This window comes from Lissotriton vulgaris, chromosome 1_1, assembly GCF_964263255.1.
Source record: "Lissotriton vulgaris chromosome 1_1, aLisVul1.2, whole genome shotgun sequence".
Lineage (NCBI taxonomy): Eukaryota > Metazoa > Chordata > Amphibia > Caudata > Salamandridae > Lissotriton > Lissotriton vulgaris.
The window spans coordinates 1,341,213,428-1,341,237,651 of NC_141685.1; the positions used below are offsets into that span (position 1 = coordinate 1,341,213,428).

General features: G+C 43.5%; 1 protein-coding gene across 3 annotated transcripts in view; it reads right to left on the reverse strand.

Moving 5' to 3' along the window:
* LOC147749132 (solute carrier family 26 member 10-like) overlaps window positions 1-24,224 on the reverse strand; it is a 490,027-nt gene that overhangs the window by 249,184 nt on the left and 216,619 nt on the right. For all 3 annotated transcript variants that reach the window (XM_086966525.1, XM_086966535.1, XM_086966516.1), the window contains one exon: window positions 16,596-16,691. In XM_086966525.1, the coding sequence (XP_086822651.1) occupies window positions 16,596-16,691 (96 nt within the window). The remainder of the gene's footprint in view (window positions 1-16,595; window positions 16,692-24,224) is intronic.

The window sequence follows — 24,224 nt, forward strand, 5'->3', positions numbered from 1 at the left end:
TCACTCGCCGTCCAGCTGAGTTTCGCCCGCTCTTGCGGCTACAGCGATAGGCGGCTGCAACAGGACTCTCAAAATGGCGGCCGGTTCTTTGGATTTGGGCCTGGTCCACTAAAATGGCCCTGGGACACCTTGGAACTTGGACGCTTGCCTGCTAGGGCATAGGCCCCATTCCCGAAAGCGTCCCCTCTTTTGACTGATTGTTCTTGTTGCCTATCTCTTCTGTTGTCATTTAACGGAACCTTTTTGGACTGCCGAAAGGTGTTCTGGTTCGACCGCTGGTTGGTGGAGACATTTTGATTATATCCTGGACCTGTCGGGTCTCGCCCAAAATGACGCCGGTATAAATGGGACTCGTAACTCCTTGTTGTGTACTGGTTGCCCAACCTTGATATCACGAGATACGTATGCAGTTTTGAAGCACATGGCGGGCGGGGACGAGTACTGATTGAACATTTGGACATCCCTATTGATATTAAGTTCTGATGTGTTATTGATTACTGTACTATTGAAAGTTCGAATTAACGTCACTCATGGTACTTGCCCGCAAATGTATATCTAGATAATTTTATTGTAACTGGCCCTGTCGTACTTTAATTATAAAATGTACGTCCACCGATTCCGCAACTGTTAGATACCTTAGTTCTTGCAACCTAATGGCCCGCCCGTTACGTTCTTTTACAGTGTAAATGTCCCCTCATCATATACGATTCCAGTTTGTTCCGTGGCCGGCCCACGTGGTTATAGGCCCGTATTTGTATACTGACATTTTCACAATAAACGTTTTTAAAACAAAACATGGTAGTAGTACCTAGATTGGTAAAGTTTTGAATAATAGCCACTGTTTTCGAATCAGTAAAAGGCAAGTGAAATAAAGCAGCCCGATTACATGACGGTTAAAAGGTATAATACGCAGGAACGCAGTAAAGATAAATGGTCAAGGGCTGTTGTGTTTTCCACTCCTGCAACATAAAGTGATCGATAAGAATCCGATATTCATGCCTATCAGCGACTAAGACAGCAGGCCGAGCCTCTTGTCTTCAACGGCTCCCTCATGGGACGAAGAAACGCCCTTTTTCTCGAAATAGGAATATTTTACTTGCAGGACAGTTGTAAATTTCCCGGGAAAATACATTAGCCTGGAACATTGTTAGTGGTAAACTGTAAATGCATCTGGGTCCTTTGCTTTACAAGTCAGAGTGAGAAAAAAAAAGGTGGGGCTTTCATCATTTGGGAAAATTTTTTTTTCAAAAGCAATGAAAAGTGTTATTTTTAGGTCATATGACCAAGCCTTCCATCATTAGAATAACAAAAGTAAAATGAACCAATGAAAAGTTTTATTAACAAGTCACATGACCTGTTATGCTTACGTTACGCGCTCTGGATCGCTTCCGGGAAGCTGCGCCTCGCGCACCGGAGCACTTCCGGGTGCGCTAACCTGGCGCGTCATATGACGCATTACGCGACAACGCAGGTCCAGAATATAGTCAAAATGTCTCCACCAACCAGCGGTCGGAACACAACCCCTTTCAGTAGTCCAAAAAGTTCTGTTAAATGACAACAGAAGGGACAGGCAACAAGAATCATCAGTCAAAGAGGGGAGGGCAAGTTCTTCTCTACCGGGTCAAGTTGGGGCTCCACCGGAAGTGATCGAATTGGTAGTCTACAGTGTTTCTGGATGTTTCAGACTGACGCTGGCGTCAGCATGAGAACACCACCATCTCGTGGCTCCGTCGTTGCCATTCCGCGAGCAATCATGGCAGCAGCTCCCCACCGGAAGCCTGCGGGAGTCGGGGGTCCCGGTGACTGTTGTAGAATCTTCAAGGCTGAGGGCTCTTTTGGGAATGGGGCCCATGCCCTAGCAGCCAAGCGTCTGAGTTCCACGGTTGCCCAGAGCCATCTTTGGTGGCCAGGCCCAAGTCTGTGGAGCCGACCGCCATTTTGTGAGCTCCGTAGCAGCCGCCTGTTGTTGTACCGCAAGATTGGGTGCAATTCCGTTGGATGGCGGGTGATACGTTGTAATAGCAAGAGCAGGCGCAATTCAGCTGGCTAAGCGAGGCACTGTGTCGCAAAAGCGGGCGCAAGTCAGCTGGTCGAGTGAAGCGCTGGGGTGTAGCTGAGAAACCTCCACCTGGGGAGGTGGGGGAGGCTCGTTCGCGCCGCCTCTCCCTTCGAGTGCACCCCACGCCGTTTCCTGGCGCAGGTATATGTGATGGTCGGACCAGGGCACCGCAGGACGTGTCTTCAGGTCAAACGGATTGCGGGACAAGGTGTGGAGCAGGCGCAATTATCTCCGGGGCCTCCGTCAAGCGGTTCAGGGATGCACCGCATCACATTGTTTTCCAATGCAGTCAGGTCCACAAACAGCCCCCACTTACTTTGAGAATAGTGAAGCTGCAGCAGGTGCAAATAAGCTTCAGACAGTGTTACAAGCGCTGCTCGGAACCCTCAACTATGGCACCCAACATCCAGGACTTATGCCATTTGTGCAAGGCAGTGACATCGAAGCATCTCAGGGACCAAGCAACATACCATATCCAGAGTCCTTCCCACAGCCTCTGCCTTCCTTCTTACCTAGTTATTGTTCTTTCACTCCCACTCCAGGCTTTTAGTCTGAGGATGGAAAATCATGAACCTACACTCACCTATGAAAATCTTACTATTGATGGTTGATTTTGAGCCCCAAATACAAAGGCTTGTTTGGATCGATGTTGCAGCAGGCTGCCATGTAAATAGTTATTTAATAAAACGTTTTACCCTGTTACTTTGCTGGTGTGTTGTATATATTTATAATATTTGGGTGGGGTGGGGTGTGCGGCGGAGCCGAGCTGTCTTGCAGCTATCATGGTGTCGAGCTCAGTTCCTCTCACTAGTTTCGTATTTCTCAAAAGGGGTTGTTCATAATGTTTCTATTTTAGCGAGGTCAAAAAGAGATCCCATTAGTGGCCTACTGATTTTGCTTGATTCCTTTTGTTTTAACGATTTTTCACTATCTGCAAAGACTAAACAGAGTATTGTGACTTTGTGCTTGTTTGCAAATAGAGAATGAACAAAAGAGAACCAATTCCAAAACAATAAATGCTAGGATAACAATCAATCAAATGGAGAGGGAAGCAGGCACGACTGGTTACAACGGGGGCAAAGGCCTGTGTTACCTACCCTTCACTATCTGCAAAGAGAGAATACTCCTAAAAGAAAAGAGGAGGGGGGCGGGGCAGCGTTCAAAGCACATCAGCGTGCATAAACACGAAAATGTTTTTACCTACCACGTACTTGACTTTTTAAAGCTTTTGATATTTGCTATTAAAAAACCATTGAAATTCACTGAAAAAACCATAGGTTATAGACCATATATAGTTAGGAATTAGCATTTACAAAACCTTGAAAATTCACTGAAAAAACCATAGGTTATAGACCATATATAGTTAGGGATTAGCATTTACAAAACCTTATTTTACTCGCACAAAACCATTGAAATTCGCATATATAGTTAGTTGCACTAACTATATATCGCGCACCCGCAATCCACTGCTGATGATGTCACATATTACATCATTCATGACATGGTCAGTGACATCACTGATGACATCACTGATGACATCTCAAATGACATCACTGATGACATCACTGATGACAACATCCAGTGACTGTGTGTTTCTGTAAAGTTAAAATATGTCTTACATATTGAAGAATGAGTGGATGTATAAGTGTCTGGATGAAGGATTTAGTAGGTGCATGACTGACTGTATGAGTGAGTGATTAGATGTGTCTCACTGAGTGCATGGGTTAGTGACTAAACTGTCTTAATTTGTGCATCATTATGTCTGTTGTTCTGTAAACTGCTGCATGTGTTGATCAGTAGCTATATGAGTAACTATATGGGTTATTGATTGGTTGCCCAAGTATTTGTATGGGAGACTGAGTGTGTGTGTGGTTGGCTGGGAGGTGTATGACTCTGTGCATAGATGTGTGAGCAGTTGATTCACTAGATGTATGGGTTCAAAAGTGCATGTGGAAACAGCTGTATGGGCGATTGACTGTGTGCATGAGTGTATGGGTGAGTGAATGGATATCTCAGTGCTACATGTCAAAGTAAGTACATATGTAAAACACAGTACATGTGAGAGTTGACATATATAAATAACTGTGCATAAGAGCCAGTGAATGTGTGAGTGGCTGTATGGATCATTGTGAACTTGTATCAGGGATTGTATGAGAGAGTAAATATGTGTTAGTATATGTTTGAATAAGTAAGGTGTGTATAACTGTATAGTTGAGGAAATGGAGGTGTGATTGATTCTTTGCATGACTGACTAGGTGTGTGAGTAACTCCATGGATGAGTGACAGTCTGTGAGTGTCTGTTTACACTGAGTGTATCTAAGGTTATATTAGAGTCTGAAGAGGTTCATCGTATTATCACATGAATGATGTCATCAGTGATGTGATCAGTAATGTCAAATGAGATGTCATCAGTGATGTCATTTGAGATGTCTTCAGTGATGTCATCAGTGATGTCACTGACCATGTCATGAATGATGTAATATGTGACATCATCAGCAGTGGATTGGGGGTGCGCGATATATAGTTAGTGCAACTAACTATATATGCGAATTTCAATGGTTTTGTGCGAGTAAAATAAGGTTTTGTAAATGCTAATCCCTAACTATGTGGCCGATTATGATGGCGGACGGACTTGCGTCCGTCTGCCACCACTGAGTGTGAGGGACCGTCCGCATGGGCAGCGGCGGTCCCTCCATGACAATTAGGATGTGACCGCCACATGTTAGTGCTTTTCCGCCGCAGCCATCCTAATTTGGCGGTGGGTCTGTGGAGGCTCCGCAGCGGATTTCCCGCATCCTCCGGGCCGGCGGTGGCTTCCGCCGGCCCGGAGGATGCGGGAACTCCGCAATCATAATTAGCCCCTATATATGGTCTATAACCTATGGTTTTTTCAGTGATTATATATATATATATATATATATATATATATATATACACATATATATATATATATATATATATATATATATATATATATACATCCCTAATATTTTACAAATTATTTAATATAAAATATTAATAAAAAACATAATATTATAATAACATTTTTTATTAAAAACAATACATCTTAAAAATTATTTACATTAAATTTTTAAAAGTCCCAACCCTTATTGCCTTACAACCCCATCCTGCTACTAAAAAATATATTACATTTCTTTATCAAAAACGTTGATAAATATAAAAATAGTTGTTTTTACTTTTAAATATTTAAAAACGTAACTAAAGTAAAAACAAATTAAAAACATGAATGCATATAATAACAAGCATTTGCAATGCAATAGGTCTCGCAATAGGAACGTTTGAGCTATTGGTATTGCAAATGACACCTTTTTATTTATGTGTTGGCTTTCAAAATAGCTAAATTAATAGCTGTCATTTACAATGCCAATAGTTATAACTTTGGTAAATGTGACACCTATAGCATTTGTAATGCAATATGTGTTGTATTTGCGTGACTTAGATCTATTGATATTATAAATAACAATGGCTTTTAATTTTTTCTAATAATTATTACTTAAATAAAAGTTCTTGTAATTTATAATGGCAATAGCTTAAACTTTTGTAAATAACTTTTGTAAAGATTATGTTCAGTGTATTTTATTGTGACGAAAATCCAAGAACAGAAGTGAAATATTAGCATCTTTTTGTGACATTTCTAATGAAGCTTGAAACATTGAGAGAACATATTTTCCCCAGGTATTGTACATGGTCTGCTGCTGGCAGGACTGACTCCCTCTCCGTAGAGCTAGGTGTGATGGTGTACATCTATTTCTATAACTGTACCTTTAATGTGTTGGAACATCCTTCTCTGTGTATTCCGATCTCGTGTGAGATTTTGAAATACATGGAGGTTCCTTTGGTCAGTTGCGAATTAGACCTGTGGCTGGGGTTGTGATTAAAGCTTACTCTTAAACCAACTATGTTCCTGACTACTTAATTCTGGATCCGGACACTACATTATTTGGCGACGATCAGGTGAACCTTACCACAACACAGACGGGAAAGAAGAACGACGCTCCCGCTCCTCCAGCGGCTGTTTTTAAAAAAAAGGAAGCTGAGTCTTCCCAGCGGCAGAAATAGGAAAAGGAAAGAAAATGCGGTGAGGAGTTTGGTGGGGGGCGTAAATCGGAAGTGTGCCGGTCAGGAGATAATTGAAATAAAAAGGGAATTAAGGATTGGAGAACGTTAGATTCTCGTGCAGGGTCTCGTGCGCTGAAAGTAGAACTTGAAAGGAAGGAGACTTGTAAACATCTGACGTTGAGCTGCGCGTCGGAAGCGCTGCGTTCCAGACGTCTTGGGTAAGAAGAAACAACGCCTGCGTTTCAAAGGTCGCAAGCGCTGCGTTTCAGGAGTGGAATGTAGAGTTAAGAAAGCGAACTTAAACATTGTGCGCTGAGCTCCAAGCGTGTGACAGGAAAAAAAACCGTGAAATTACATCACAAAGGTTGTAAGCGCTACTGTTCAAGTGTGGAATGTCGAATTAAGAAGGGAAGCTTTGGGAAGTGTAAAGAGCAGCATTGTGACGTCAGAATAAAAAAAAAGGAAAGAAAAGAAGACAAGAGACATTGTGATGCAATAGGAATCTTGTGGGACTAGCAAAAAAAAGAATTGAAGAAGAAAAGAGAGGAGAAAGGTCAAAAGGAATGTTTGTATAAAAAAAGTATTCTATTTAAAAAAAAAGGAAAAGGAGAGAAACATTTAATTTTAAGATATTTAAATATATATATATATATTTTAAAAAAAAGGGAACATATATATGTATATATAAAAAAAATGCAGAATGTAACTCAGCCTGCTTTCTTTTTAACGAGTCCAGGAGAACCCAATATTAAATGGAAAAAATGGAAGAAAATATTTGCTAACTATGCGAGGGTGTGCGGAACTAATTTGAGGAAACTTGCTCTTCTCCTTCATTGTTTGGGGGGGAAGGTCAAGATGTTTTGGAACATCTACCTGACTTGTCGGCTGGAGAACAACGACATTTTAATGAATATGAAATTGCAATTGCACAACTTGATAAACATTATCTGGCAAGGGTCAGTACCATTATGGAACGCTATCACTTTGGATTGAGAGAGCAGAAAAAGGATGAGACTGTTGAAGAATATGTTTCCTCATTGAGAAAGCTGGCCTCTTCATGTAATTATGGTCAACTCTAGATGAACGGATTAGGGATCAATTTGTACTGAGGTGCCCACATGATGACATCAGAAAGGAACTATGGTTGAAGGATGAACCGCCTCTTGAGGAAGTGTTGGTGATAGCAAAACAAGTAGAACATATGACTAAGTGTGTTGGTGAGTTGAAGAAGGAGAAGGAAAAATGATCTTTAAATGAGAAAAAAGAAGAAACAAAAGTAGAAGATGTGGTTTGTCAAGTAAAGAAAAATGAGACTTCAAGTAGTTTTGAGAAGGAAAATACAGGATCTAATCTTACAAGTCAGAATGAAATACATAAGAGATGTTTGTTGTATCATCCTGAGTCGAATGGGGCAGTTGAGAGAGTCAATAAAACGCTGAAAGAGGCAATACAGTTAGCTAGATCATCAGGGTTGAACTGGAAGTCTATTCCTCAAGAGAGAATTAATGCTTATCGCTTGGCACCACATTCAACAACTGGGAGATCTCCGTTTTAGTTGTTTAAAGGGAGGGCTCCCAACACTTGGTTGTGTCCTGGGTGGATGAAAGTTAACAAGGGTTTGGTGGATAATGGGATTGGTGAGTGGCGTTGTAAGGAAGAAAGGAAACTGGATGAAAGGAAGCGGTATTATGATAAAAGAAAATGCGTGGATGTACAGAAGATTTTAGTGGGTGATCTTGTGAGAATAAAAGCTCCGGTTGGTTGTAGATCCTGGTTGAAGTATACTGATGTAAGAGCTGTGGTGAAGGTTTTTAGGAATGCTATTAAAACGGAGGATGGGAGGATATGGAATAGGAGTAGAGTAGTTGTGGTTAGGTCAAGAATTCCTGCACAAGATTTGACGTGCGGAAGAGAAGAATTACATCATCCATCTTTCAGTTTTGTTAATGGTTCTAATTTATCTCCATCTTCCCTCAGAAGTCAAAGGGTACGTAGACCTCCTGTTTATTTGAGGGATTATTTATTGTGAGTCTTTTCTCCCGTATGTTTCTTTTTTGTTAAGTTTATCATTATATGCTTTTGTTTAGAAGGGAGATGTGTGATGGTGTACATCTATTTCTATAACTGTACCTTTAATGTGTTGGAACATCCTTCTCTGTGTATTCCGATTAAGCATGGGCGAATTTTGCGAATCTCGCGTTCGCGAATTTTGCGGATTTGCGAACTCGCAATCCGCAAAAATCCGCGAATTCTCACGAATTTGCGGATTTTTTTTTTTTGTGTTCGCGCGGGTTTCTGCCAGTTCGCGAGGGTTTTATACAATTTCGCAAACACTAACTTACCTGTCGGGTCGCAAGTTTTGCGAACTTGTTGTTTCTACGTGTCCAGCCTGTTTGGGACACTCTTCTTCATCACTGCCACCCTCTGTCACCACTGCCACTCTCTGACTACTCATGCCACCCTCTGGCCCACCCATGCCACCCTCTGTTTCATCACAGCACCCTCTGGTTGTCCAGTGTACATTATTGTGGCAAAGCAAAGCACACCTTCCCTGCCTCAAGTGACCTGAATTATTTGGGGCTGATTAATGTGTCACAGAATATTTTTTTAGCTGGCACCTGCTTCCTTAGTGCTTCCTGATTAGTGATCTTTTGCACTTGGTAAGTGCTTTCATTGTTGCAAAATTAGTTACAACAGCTGCCCTGCCCCAACTGACAATAATGAATTAGGGGCTGATTAATGTGTCACTGTTGGATTTGAACTTCCAGCCTGGCTCCTGCTTGTCTCCCTTAGCTGTAATTCAGGACCTTTGTGGCATATGTGTAACTATTCTGAGGGTCAGAGCAGGGTCACATAATAGTTGCAAGTAGGCAACTGAACTCTGGAGGGGCCCCTCAGGAAGCACTACAGGAAATGGCTACTAATGATGAGCTTGAACTTTTGAACCTGGTAAGTAGTTTCAGTTTTGCTAAGATCGTATTTCTGCAATTTAGCGCTTATTCGCGGGGTGTGAAGTTGAACTGGGAAGCCGCGAACTCACGCGAACAGTGCGAGCAAGCCATAAAATCCGCTGCTCGCGGATTTGCGGATTTTGCGGGAAATTCACGAATCTCGCGGATTGCGAATTTACCGAAAATCCGCAAAATCCGCGAGCGGAACAGATTTTCCGCCCATACTTAATTCCGATCTCGTGTGAGATTCTGGAATACATGGAGGTTCCTTTGGTCAGTTGCGAATTAGACCTGTGGCTGGGGTTGTGATTAAAGCTTACTCTTAAACCAACTATGTTCCTGACTACTTAATTCTGGATCCGGACACTACACTAGGCAGCTCCGATGGCAATACAGGTGTATCTGCCCTGCCTAGACTGGCCCATTAATGTCTCTAGGTGGCAACAAACTGGGGAATCTCCTCAAGTCTGCCTACCGGGTGGCCTGTGCTCTTGTAATCACAGCCTCATATGGACCTCAAGCCCCAAGGTCATTCCCTGGCAAACAATCCATGCTGAGGTCTTTCTGTTAGCCCAAATGGGATCTCACTGGTGTCTTCACCTATCTTTAGCTCTAATAAGCAGCTGGGTATGGTTGTAGAATCCAGAAAAAACCTTGGGCAGATATACAGCACAAGCATCAACAATAGTCTCACTATTGCCAGTATAGAGCATGCCATTCAACGTTGTGCTGTTTGCCCAGACAAGTCTTAGGTAATCTGGGCTGCTGGGATGTATTTTTAGCCTGGATTCTTCTTTTGCCCTTCCATCCATCCATCCATCCACGGATCCTGAAACTACTTCCAAAGAACCACTCTGGAAATTCTCATCCAAACTGAAAACTAAATTAAATAACAATAATATTGGTGTATTGTATGTGCTGTAAGAATCCAAGTGGCCCTTGGGCACATGGTTGCAACAAATATCCTCATTCACTGGCTTCCAACCCTTATGGAATGAACATCCCACTTTGGTTTCCTTGCCTGCCCAGATGCCTGGGGCTTCATTGGACTAATCTCCAATGCTTGGACCACCTGTGAAGAGCTCCTGGCACAGCGGCCTCTCTACTATCCTGTCCCTTCCGACCCCTTGGTTTGCTTCCCGCTTGTCAACATGTGCTGCACGTTCCCCAGGTTTACTGGTCTGTGGTCATACTGTAACACCTCTCCTGTGCAAACTCACCGACCTTGCTCAATTAGAAGCAGATTAAACACATCCACGGATGATATAATTGTCCCCTCGAAAGCTCTATAATTGCCAATCATAAACAGCTCCCACATCACATTCGGCACTTTCTCTGCATTCTGGTAAGTTTGACATATGTCAATCTGAACTTCCTAACAGTATCTCCCCCACAGTCATGCTTAGTTCTGTGGCTGTCAGTCAAGTCGATACAAGTTTTGTCACCCGTTAGTGGCGGTCTGCTCAGTACATGCCTCGTCAGCATCACTGTTCTGCTGAGGATCACACGCAGATTCAAACCCATTCAGCTACGAAATTGCATCCGTCCCTGCAGTGTAGTTTGAAGGAAGTATTTCAAAGGTTCTAGCTTCAGCGTCCTCATCCAGCGCTGAGAAGCTTTATGTCCCCTCCCCTCCACTCTCTCTGTCTCTCTCCTTCTGTCCCATTTGCTGCTCTCTCGCTCACCTGGCTGCCACAAGTCTGATTTTTTTCTAAGGAGAATTTTATTTTATGAAATGTTCTGTCCTTTTAGCCTTCTGCGGCTCCCACGACAGACTTTTAAGGGCTATCGCAGTATAATAAATGTGAGTAGGGCAGCTCAAGAGATATGGGGTGCTTGCAGTTAAAGCAGGGGGTGGGGGAAATGGCATAAGAGGACATTGTAGGGCCAGATTCACTTGTACATACTACCAGGAGTATCCATGTTTGCCGCTCCAGCGCAGCCACTAACGTCCTCTTATACACAGCAGGGTACGTGTCCTGCCCGCCTGTAGCTGCTCTCATCTCCTGGGGGGTCTTTGCCTCCCGCTCAGCTCCACTAAAGCACAGGTCCTCTTCTCTGCCACTGCACACTTAAGAAGAAGAAACGCAAACTCACTGCTTCACAACAGCATCAGGAACATCTCCGCAGCAAGCAAACACTACCACTGTCCCTTCAAATCCAGAGACCCAATCCTACAACTAGCGCATTAACAAGGCATGCATGTTACAGCCTCCCATTGTGCATAATCAGTAAGCCTTACCTGGGAAGCGGCGGCAGTGCTGGCCGAGGCTCCTTCCCCTCCGGTCACGCTCCGGCCTTCGGTGCAACTCTCCCTGTCCCGGCCAAAGCCGGGGAAGCTGTCCTGGTAATGCCAATGGGAGCGCAGCACACAGATGATGTCACTGTAGTCCTGGAGAGCTGCAGCTAATCCCGGCGCAGCCCTCCGATGACGCGGCGGGAATCGCTGAAACTTTGAGCCAAGCACAGCGCGGCACAGCAGCGACGTAGGTGGAGCAGGCAACGGTCTCCTGAGGTTCCTGGGCCGCTAGCGGTGCTTCTAATGGCGACCTTGATGCACTCTCGCACGGCGGTGAAAGTTGGGGGCAAGTTCACACACTGTAAGAACCTCGGGCCAGCAGCGGTGATCTTATCAGGTACAGCGCTTTCCCTGCAGCGCAAAGCACGTACACACGCTGAAATCGGAAACGACTCTGCGTGAGACAGGAGATGTGCACACGCGAACGCAGCCCGCTCCGATCCGATTCTTGAAGATGCACGTGTACATCTCCTGTCTCCTGGGAAGCTGAGCGCGTGACTATTGGTCTCGCAGCGAGACAGCACTTTTCGCGCTGTAATCGCAGGCGAGACCTAAAAATAAAGACAACACATTACATACTAATTAAGACTAATAAACAATAATATACAACAGTATTTCCTACATCGATATTTTTCACAACAATATTAAAAACAACTGTAAAAACTATATTTGTACCTTTGATAGTCCTGTCTACTATATATATATATATATATATATATCCCAATATTCTTGATACAATATTTCCGTATCTCAATATTTTTAATCGGCTATTTTGTCCAAACACTACAGTGGAGTGGCATAGAGTGGAGTGGAGTGTTGTACAGTGGAGTGGGGTAGAGTGTAATAGCATACAGTGAAGTGATGTCCAGTGGAATAGCATAGAATGGAGTGGCATATAGTGGAGTTGGGTAGAGTGCAATACCATACAGTTGAGTGGCGAAGACTGTAGATGCATACAGTGTAATAGCATCAGTGGAGTGCCGTACAGTGGAATGACGTAGAGGGTAGTACAGTCGTACAGTGGCGAGTGCTATAGCATGCAGTTTACAGTTTTAAAGCATAGTGTATATTGTTCTAACATACATATAGCACACAGTGTAGAGTGTTATAGCATACAGTGTCATATCGTACAGTCGGGTGGCATAGAGTGGAATATTGCAGAATGGAGCGGCATATAGTGGAGGGCGTAGAGTGCAATACCATACAGTAGAGTGGTGAAGACTGAAGATGCATACACAGTGTAATAGCATAGAGTGGAGTGCCGTACAGTCGAATGACGTAGAGGGTAGTACAGAGGAGCGGCTTAGAGTGTTATAGTATACAATGTAATAGTCTACAGTGGAGTGGAGTGGCTTAGAGTGGTGTAGACTAGGGTGGCATACAGAGGAGTGTAGAGGAGTGGAATATCAGACAGTGGTATGACATTAAGTGGAGCAGAATCCAATGGGCTAGCATAGAATGGCGTGGTATAGAGTGTACTGGCATACACTGGAGTGGCATAAAGTGCAGCAGAGTATAACTGAGTGACATACAGTGGAATAGCAGAGTGGAGTGGCGTAGAGTGGAAAAGCATATATAGGAGTAACGTACAGTACAGTGGTGTATAGTGAAGTGGTGTAGACTGGAGTGGCCTATACTGAAGTAGTGTACAGTGTAATAGCATACAATGGAGTTGTGTGCAGTGCAGTTGTGTCCAATGGAATAGTGTAGAATTGAGTGGCATAGAGTGGAGTGAACAAATGAATAAATGCAGGGATTTCTAACATGCACAGCTACTCTGAGGAGTGTCTTGGCGCTGAGTAGAATGTAAGAAAGGCACAGGAAGTCAGATTCGAGGGTGAAGAGCCAAGTCTCTTGAGTTGCTTTCTGAAAGGCTGCTTGCTTCCGAGTGGCAAATATTGGAGTGGTGTAGAGTCCAATAACGTACAGTGTAGTGGCATACAGGGAAATAGCATACAGTGTAGTGATGTACAGTGGATTGGCATACAGTGTAATAGCTTAGAGTGGAGGGGCATACAGTGGAATGGTGGACAGTGGAATACCATATAGTGGAGTAGCATACACTGAAGCAGCGTAGGTAGAGTTGCATACAGTGTAATAGTGTAGAATGGACTGCATAGAGTGGAGTTGGGTACAATGTAATATTGTAGAGTGGAGTGTTGTATAGTGGAGTGGCGTAGAGTGTAATAGCGGATATTGGAGTAGCATACAGTGGAGTGGTGTAGATTGAAGTGACATACAGTGGAGCGGGGTAAAGTGTAATAGAATACAGTGGCGTGACATACATTGGATTGGTGTCCAATGGAATAGCATAGAATGAAGTGGCGTAGAGCAAAGTGCCATACACTGGAGTGGCGTACAGTGCAGTAGTGTACAGTGGAGTGGTATACAGTGGAATATTACAGAGTGGAGCATGGTAGAGTGGAGTGGAGTGGAATACAGTGAAGTAGTGTAGAGTGGAGTAGCATACAGTGGAATACCATATCGTAGAGTAGCGTCTATTGGAATGGCACACAGTGGAATAGCGTAGACTGGAGTGGCATAGAGTGTAGGTGCGTATAGTGTAAAAGTGTAAAGTGTAGTGGCATACAGTGGAGTTCTGTACAGTGTAATAGGGTAGAGTGGAGTGGTGTAGAGAGGAATATAGTATGTTGGAGTGGAGTACAGTGGCGTGGCATTGAGTGGAGTGGAGTGATGTAGAATGGAATTGTATACACTGGAGCTGTATATTATACTGGAATACCATAGAGTGAAGTGGTGTATAATGTAGTGACATGCCATGGAGTGGAACATAGATGTATGTGAAATTTAGTAGCAATGTAGATTATGGTGTACTGAGTGACGCAAAACAGAATTGCGGTGCCTTACATTTCTTCAGATTTATTAATCAATGTAGGGCCACCCATGGTGGCTTTGCATTGCTTTTTATGTTTAAATTTTGTTTATTGCGCTGCACACTCAATCCGATATTCCAACATGCTTTACGAGCTGGTTCGGTGTCAACATTCGGCCTAGCCAGCGTTGATGCAGCTTTTAACAATAGCTCAAGACAGTAACAAGGAAGGACAAAATGCTTAGTCAATCGTGTTTCGCTGACTCCGTCAATTAGTTCAAGTGCGGGTAGAAGATCTCTTAAATACCATTGGTGATGGCTCGGAGTATCTGAACACCATGACAAGGTAATGGCCACGTTGACTGAGTCTGCAGCAAAGCTTCATAGTAATGTCCAAAATAAAATAGAACAACATCCAAACTTTACATCCCCATTCCCGCCACCCCCATGCCTACCCACCCCCCACCCCTGTTCCAGGTCCAACTGTCCTCCGCATAGTAGTGATTGGTCAATCCGTAGGTCCTCCGGCATCAGACTGTGACAGTCGCAGCAGGCGCAGATATCTAGGGCAAGTCACCTCCCTAAACTCAGTTGCTAGAAGCGTTAAGAAGGGTCGCCACAGTTCTGGGTACTTGTTGCATTGCTTTTTAAAACTGATTTAAGCATTGAGTTGCCTATATATTTTATATATATATATATATATATATATATATATATATATATATATATATATATATATATATATATATATATATATATATATATATATATATATATATATATATATATATTCCAGTACGGCGCAGATTTTGGAAGGCTGCAAATACGGACACGAACCCAAAGTTTAGGTGCAAAAAGGAGGTGATTTATTCAGCAATGGTGCTCCCAGTCATCACTATATATATATATATATATATATATATATATATATATATATATATATATATATATATATATATATATATATATATATATATATATATATATATATATATATATATATATATATATATATGTATATATATATATATATACTTGTTGTGGAGGGGGGTCCTTTTTTAACTATTTACCTCCCTTTGCCACATCCCTTCTTGAAAAATATAATTGCCCTTACATCTCTTTACCTTTACCCACCATCAAACCTGAAAATGACACTTCCTTTTTACCTCTCTTTACCTCTACCCTGCCCTTAGCCATAACATCACTGTTACCTCCTTTTACCTCTACCCATTCCTAAACCCTAAAATGACCCTTACTTTCCCTTTTACCTCCCTTTACCACTACCCACCTCAGAAACGCAAAATCACTCTTACTTTCCTTTACATTTACCCATATCTACACAACTTTTTACATAACATAAAAAAATAAGAAATACCTTCATGGTAAAGTAATACTTAGTACAGGTAGACATACTAACCTGCATGGTGCTTACCTGCATGGTAAAAGGACAGTTTTCCATTTTCCTGTCCTGCTGTAAATCCACAGGCTCTACTAAGGGCCTGAATAGGACTACTGTAGATTTTGATGAATGGTTAGAGGAGAACAGAGTGGCAGAAACTCTTATTCCAGACTGTATATCAACACCTAAAACAGGTAATTACAACTTGTGACTGCTAATTACAAGTTATGTTCCTAGAATGAGACTTTGGAGGGGCTTGGTAACATGTCATCTGATTTCTCTGGGTTAAGGTTTTGGGAAGAGTGGGATCCCAGACCACCGCATCTGGCCCAGGGCTCTAAATGTGGCTGAATGCGCACTTTTACCTGGCCATGCTGCTTTGGAGGGGTGTGGGAGTGGAGATCCAGGGAGGGCATGGGCCAAACTACGGGGATCATTCTATGAACCTTCTATGGTGCTGCAGAGATTAGGCAGCAACCAGGTTGTGCTATGGCCCTAACCCATTGCCCCTGTTTCTGCACAGGATTCACTGGATACGCACCCACACAAGATGAAACTGAGCTTCGTAACACTAGAGTCTGGAATGATTGGATAAGGAGTTTGTGGACTGGGGATTACTGCATGTGAAATTTGTGAACCTGGTGATTCTGGATCCTAAGACACTGGGATACTCATAATGGCGAGTGACGAAATTACATCTGGAGTTACTTCTCCAGGTGGAATATCACCACTCGTAATTGGGACATTTTCCTACACCATTAGCTTACTTTCCTCTATATTTATTCCTCTCCGCTTGTTCCAATCCCTTTTAACCTTTACTGATTTTAAACCCACCTCCCCTGCCAAAAGGCTATTCCACACTTTTACTGGGATCTTTTGGATCACCTGTAAACATTACGCTCAAGTGTGGATGCTCTTTATAATATGTGTCAATGATGAAGCAGATAGGTGTGTCAGATAAAACAAGAACTCACAAAGTCAATTCTGCTGATCCTCCAGAGCTGTGGCAGATCCTGGAACTGCAGAAACATTTGCCGCAGACTCACCACATTGATGCATGCTAGAACTGCCTGCAAAGAAGAACAGGGGTAACATTACATGATATGCAGTGTGAAGTGAGGTGTTATTGCTTCGGCAGTGTATTTTTGTCCGATGTAAATACCTTGAAAAATCCAGAAAATGTCTAATCGCAGGAGCCAAAATTTCAGAAACCTCTAGAAAATTCTTAGAGTGTGTTTAAAGTATCACTGTAAGGGTGAAGTCACACAAAGAACTGTAAACTGTCTGACAACCATTTTTTCTCAAGAACATCTCTGAGGTTCTCTGTGTTTTCTCATAGTTTAGCTCTTACAAATGTGATTGGCTGGTCTACATTTTTTTTAATTCTCAGACTTCTTGATCACCATAGAGAGAATCCTGGGGAGGAGATATGTAATAATGGCTAGAGATACTGACTTTGGAACTGGGAGCCAGGTTTTAATCTGGACCTTTGCTTCACATGCAGTGATTCTGGTCAAATCACTTAAGACCTGATTACGATGATGGTGGAAACAGTCCCGTCATTGGTGGTCCTCCCGCCTGCTTCCTTTGCCGTCGGATCACCCTATCATGAAAGGGAGTGGGAACTCCGCCCCAGGACGGCCACCTCTGCTCACATTTCTCCTCCCACTGCGGCAGAGGCGGCCCATGAAGGGGATTCCCTTGCAGCTCACCGCCAGCCCAATCAGGGCTTGCCTTTTTACATACCTGTTCCTGGCAAGGACACCACCATGTGAGAGTCAACAGAAAAGCAGGAAATAAGCTGAATGAATGGCTCGAGGGCAAATGTGCCCATGTGTAATGTAGCAAGTGCTAATGCAGTGCATTTTTGTAAATCCTCCTTTATTGAAATGACTTTTCAGAGCAGCAATGTAAACAAATGTGGTCATAGTTTTTAGGTGGTGCAATAATAAACTGTGTAACTTGAGACACCACTTCACGCTACCAAAGCAGGAAAACACTAGTATGCTGGCCTCACTATGCCACTGGGTGACCTTATAGGATGGGGAAACACGATAGCGCCCTAATAGCCTCAATTGTTTATTACACATACTTAAGAGATGAATTCTGGGAACACAAATACAAATGGTATGAAATCTCGACATTTGTGTCAGATATCCTTTAAGTCTAAGTAATGGCCATACTACAGTTGGGGGAGGGGGGATTTGAATCTTTAGCTTCTTAGTAAGGATCTGCCACATTATTAATTACCAAAATGTAACCGTGTTCAAAATTAAAGCACACACCAAGGTTGGCTTGTCTATTTCAGTTGAAGGGTGCTAATGTAGTGCCTTCCAATGCCTTCAGGTTGGGTGCACACAATGTTTCACTTGCACAACAGAATGAAAGGAAACCCCGAATGGCTGGAGGCACCGCAGTGTGGCTGGCATTGATTTCTGGCTCATTTCCAAAGCCAAAGTGTTCCCCCGCCATGACCCGCCACGTAAACATCGCTAGCCCTGCTGGACCCTCATAATAAGCAGGCGGGATACTGCCGGCTTGGCGGTGTTTTCTGAACTACCTCCGCAGCGGGTTGGCGGTAAGACTGCCTAAGTCGTAATCAGGACCATAATCTCCCGTGCCTAAAAGTTTTATAATACAATCTGGTTCTCATTTAAAGTGCTCTATTGCTCTTGGGCCAAGTTCACTCTATATAAAACTGTAAAAACAATTCTACTAAACTTCAAACTTATTAATTTTCATGTTTTCGTCATAGAAATCAACTAGGTTTAGTGCTTAAGTATTAACCCGTTTACCGCGGCGGCAATTCCGCTGCAATGCGGGCGTTCCAATGCGCAGGCGGGGCCGCGTAGGCCAACGGACGTGCGCAGCACTAGCGAGGTAGTGCTCGGGATGGCCATTGGCCGACGAACGCACGCAAGGGGTTAAAATGTCTAGAATTTTCAAAACAAATTGAGGACTCCCAAATGGGCAGGCTTTCAAATTTGTTGATTGAATATCAAGTAAATGCTCCTAGCGAATCCATTCTTTCTTTTCATGGAAGGTACTTTCGAGAACATAGGGTCATCACTAGGTTACAAGATGAGGTATGATTTGTGGTATCTTTTTTTCAATGTAAAAATTATTTTCGAATTATTGGTTTTAATGATGTATAGAGTCATAATCAATGAATGAATTATGCTGCACTTGAAACAAATTTACTATGTCACTTGGATGTGTAATTAATACTGTGAAGTAGTTATTCCACATGCTCATTTTGAGCCTGCTCATCCCCCATCCCAAACAGTGTCTCGCTGCAAGCATCTCTCCTCTTATTCCGCAGAGCGCCAAGTGAATGATGTCAAAAATGGACAACTGTGTCAGGAAGTGTGTATTGTGAATGAAGCTTCCATCGTGTACCTAAAGTATCATTTTCAAGGACTTCTGCTGGAAGTTCCGTTGTAGGTGTGCTAATTCTGTGAGCCATAGTCGAAATGTTTCCTTTTTAGTAACACATCTCCGCAGTGCAGTTGCTGACGAAGCTGGGGAAGATTTTTCTTACCTTAAGAGATTGGTTAGTACTAAAGATTTAAAGCATTACGTATCTGTTTCTGATTTGCCAATTTGACCCCAGCAATGATCATACCATGCTAAATTTGCACAATCTATTAATAGCTTGTGTGCATTGTCTATATCTGGGTCTTCGGATCTGCTCCTCTGTTCCCCTCTTTTGGGGGCGACTTTCCATTTTCCTCCTGAGACTCTGTCCCTTTGTTCCTAGATTATTTATTGGGATGATGTCAGTGCTCTTTATGAGTTTGACTCTCAGGTGTTTGCCTAGACTTGCCTAATTAGGGTTTTTTACTAAGTTTCATAGCTTTATATTTCTGTATTTGGGCCTTCATGGCGATTCGTGAATTTTTCTTTGTACCGCATTTATTGATAATTCTGTAATAAATGTATTTTTGCCATATTTTTGTTCTAAAACTTAGTTATTATTCGTCCATATTTATTCTGTTTTACTCTGGTAAATTGACCTTTTTGATGAGGAGTGTTGGCTCTAATCACTAGATCAACTGAAAGTTTTGGAGCCAAAATGAATAAGTGAAAATTGGGGTGTTCAAAACATTGGGGTTCAGGGGACTGTTGGGGTTCGGGTCCCATGAGACTCAAGAGAAGGAGCGGTAACTCAAATGATCAAGCATGACGGTGTGGAAAGAAATGGATACTTGGAAGACTTTTTCGCTACCCCCTTGATGGAACACTGAGCATCCAGGAGCAACTACTTTGACTGCTTACCCCACATTGACACCAAATAGCAGTATCCATTTGTTAAGCAGGGCTTACATGCATCATGTTGTAAACTTTCCACATGAAATACGTTACTTACCTGTAACTGCAGTTATCCAGTATTGGTGTCTTTCATAGATTCACATGCCCGATTCATTCCCCGTCGTCGAGACAGGAGTCTCCGGTACATAGAAAAGTAATGTCCTATAGACATACATAGTGAAAAGTAGGCCTAAAGGCCTCACCTTAGTAAGATATCCATGTCCTTTTGTAAAAAGGACTAAACTCTAGACAAGAGCCAATCAGCTGTCACCTCCCTCTAGAACCTTCCTGGTAGGAGCCTCAGTCCCTCAGATTTTCATACGCACTAAGCTAAGTAGGCGTGACACTGAGAGAGTTAGGTGAGTCCTTCCCGGGAAGGCAGGAGGGTTGCATGTGAATCTATGAAAGAAACCAATACTGGATAACTGCAGTTACAGGTAAGTAACGCATTTCTTATCCAGTATTATGGGTGTCTTTAATAGATTCACATGCCTAAATCAGAGTAGCAAGCAATGAAGAGTGCACATTTCTGATGGTACAGCATATGCAAGTCATTAGATAATACATATCATGCGACTATAAACCACCAATAAATGTCAACAATAAGCATCAACATAGAAATGTGCATATCAGAGAAGAATGGAGGGACGGAAGAAGGCTCACCTTACTGAAATAGATGGCGTAACACTGCTTGTCCCACTGCCGCATCCCTCATCAGCTCTGTGTCCAGGCAGTAATGCCTAGTGAAGGTATGCGGCGACTTCCATGTTCCCGCCATGCAAATGTCCACGACTGGCACCCCAGCAAAGAGTGCCATAGATGTAGACATAGCTCTTGTAGAATGAGCTCTGACTTTAGACTGTAATGGCTGTCCAGCTCGCTCATGACAGAAAGTAATCGCTGAAGAGATCCATCTGGAGATACTCTGTTTGGTAAGCGGTAGACCTTTCCTAGGTCTACTGAAAGCTATGAAGAGTTGATTAGACTTCCTGAATGTTTTGGTCTTATCAATGTAAAATTTCAAGCATCTTTTAAGGTCTAACGAATGCAGCGACCTCTCAGCTGCAGTGCTGGGGTTTGGAAAGAATGACCTTAGGATTACAGGCTCGTTCAAGTGGAAGTCCGAGGGGACTTTAGGGATAAATTTAGGATTGGTCCTTAAAATCACCCTGTTGTCTGTAAACTGTAGAAACGGATCCTGGATGGAAAATGCCTGTATTTCACTGACCCTCCTTGCAGATGTAAGCGCTAGGAGGAGAGCTGTTTTCCAGGAGATGTACTTTAGGTCAGCCTTGTGTATGGGTTCGAACGGATCTATCATAAGTTGGTTAAGAACCACATTTAGATGCCATGTTGGTGGAGCCATCCGTACAGGCGGGAAAGAACAGTATAGTCCTTTCAGGAACTGTTTAATTAGTCTGCTAGACCATAGAGAGGGACCCTTTGAAGTCCTTTTAAAACGTGATATTGCTGCCAAGTGTACCTTAATGGAGGAGTAGGCTAGGCCCGACTGTGCCGGATGTAGTAAATAGGGCAAGATTTGTTCTGGAGAGGAAAAAGGTCGAATTCCTCTGTCCGCACACCATACACAAAAGCGCTTCCACTTCAGGGAATACGTCTTGTTAGTGCTATCCGCTCTTGCCTTGGCTAGAATATCCAGACAGTCCTGTGGAATGTTTAGACTGCTGAATTCTCGGTACTCAGGACTCAGGAGCCAAGAGGCTAACCTGACAGACTTCAGATCCAGATGTTGAACCTGCTTGTTGTTCATGGTGAGCAGGGATGGATACTGGCACAGATGAATCAGTGTCTCTAGAGAGAGATGATGGAGCTACGTGAACCTGTGTTGTCTTGGCCAGAATGGGGCTATCAGAATTAGAGTGCAAGGCCCCGCTTTCATCTTTCTGAGGACCCTGGGAAGCATCGGGAATGGCGGAAATGCATACGCAAAGACGTTGCTCCATGTGATGGAAAATGCATTCCCTAGGGACTCTGACTGGGGATGCCTGCTTGCGATGTTTGGGCATTTTGAGTTCTTTCTGGTCGCAAATAGATCGATTTGCGGCGATCCCCACTTGGAAAAGATCTGGTCGATGATTGCCTGGTCCAGTTCCCATTCGTGCGACAATGTCCTCTGCCTGCTTAACGTGTCTGCAATTACATTGTCCTTGCCTGGGACATACTCCGTCATTAGTGTTACATTGTGGAGAATGAGCCAATTCCAGAACTTTTGCGATTCGCGAGAGTGTCTGCGAACGCGTCCCTTCCTGTTTGTTTAGATAGTGCATTGTCGTAGTGTTGTCGGTCCTGACGAGCACTAGGGAGTTCTTGATCCTTGGCAAGAATGACTGTAGGGCCAGGAACACTGCCCTCAGCTCAAGTAGGTTGATGTGGAGATGTTTTTCCAGCTCTGACCATTTGCCACTTATCTGCAGTTCTTGAAGGACAGCTCCCCAACCCTCCAAGGAAGCGTCCGTTTTGATGACATGAGGAGTTGCGGGAAGTAGGAATGTTAGTCCCTGCGAGAGGTTTTTTGATGACATCCCCCATTACAATGTCTTGATGATTCGCACTGTAATAGTTATGCGGTCGTCGAACGACCCTGTGCATTGTGTCCATTGCCTGGACAAAGCCTCTTTTAGGGGACACATCCGTAGACGGCAATGTGATATGAGTAGGATGCACGATGACATCATCCCCAAAAGGGATTTGAAGATACGAACTGTCAATGTTTTCTTCGAAGTTACTGTTGAGGCTAGAGAAAGGAGCCTGCGTTTTCGTTCCTGGGATGGAAACGCCTTTGCAGAACCTGTGTTCAGAGTTGCTCCAAGAAAGGTGATGGTGCGAGAAGGTTGAAAAGTGGACTTTTCTTGGTTTATTGTAAGACCCAAGTGACTGAAGAGATTGAGACAGGCGTTGGAGGATATGGAGGCACCTGCAAAGGATGGTGCCTTCACCAGCCAGTCGTCCAAATATGGGAAGACTTGGTGACCATGCTGCCTGAGGAAAGCTGCCACCGGGGAGAGACACTTGGTGAAGATCCGGGGCGCAGACTTGAGGCCAAAAGGTAGGACACGGAACTGGAAGTGCCTGCCCGCAACTGCAAATCTCAGGTGTTTTTTGTGATTTTTGTAGACTGGAACATGAAAATATGCGTCCTGTAAGTCCAGTGACGTCATGAAATCCCCTTCCTGGAGGAGGTTCAAGATCTCCTGTATGGTGACCATTCGGAACGACTGCTTCTTTAAGAAGTTGTTCAACGCTCTGAGGTCTAGAATGGGTCTCCATTTCTTTTCCTTCTTCTGAATTTATTTATTTTTAACATTTAATAGAGCGCGAACAAATGCCCGCAGGCGTCTCGGCGCTGTACTATTGTAGACTCTCCTATGCTTGGCTTCTTGCTCTTAGAGGATAAACAACCAAGTTTTCAGCTGCTTTCTGAATGACAGTAGATTTGGGCTAGATCTAATGGATTGAGGGAGCGTGTTCCATAATTTCGGGGCAGCAACCAGGAAACGTCTGTCTCCCCAGTTGACTAATTTAGTCCGGGGTACTACCAGATCGTTCAGCTTGGCTGAACGGAGTGGCCGGGGAGGATTATATGGGGTAAGGTGGTCTCTCAGGAATTGAGGGGCTTGTTGGTGAAATGATTTATAAACAATACACAAGGTCTTGAATTTAATTCTATTCCTGATAGGCAGCCAATGATAGCTTCTCAAGGTGTCAGTTATAGGTTTAAATCTAGGGATGCCCGAGAGAAGTCTGGCCGCTGCGTTCTGTACTGTCTGCATTTTCTTGATGACCCTGATTTGGGCATTGGCAAACAAGCCATTGCAGTAATCAAGTGCAGACAGGACTAGGGCGCTAACTAATGTCTTGCCTATACTTTAAGGGAGAAATGGAAGGATCTTTTTTACCAGGCGTAGTTTGTAAAACGCCGTAGAGGCCGTCTGGTTGGCATGAGCCATAAAGTTCAGGTTGTTGTCGAAAATGACGCATAGGTTTCTCACCTTCGGGGTTGGTTTAGGCAAGGCTCCAAAGGATGAAGGCCACCATACAGAGGACCACTTAGGGCTAAGATGACCAAATGTTACCACCTTGTTTTTTTCGGAGTTCAGTTTTAAACAGTTTGCTGACATCCACTGTCCGATGGCCAGCATACCTGCTTTAAAACTCTCCGCTACAGTTTCCCCATCATTTCTGACGGTCAGAATCAACTGGGTGTCATCCGCATATGAGGTAAGGTTCATCCCGTGCGCTTTGATGGTTTTAGCGAGGTCCGACACATAGTT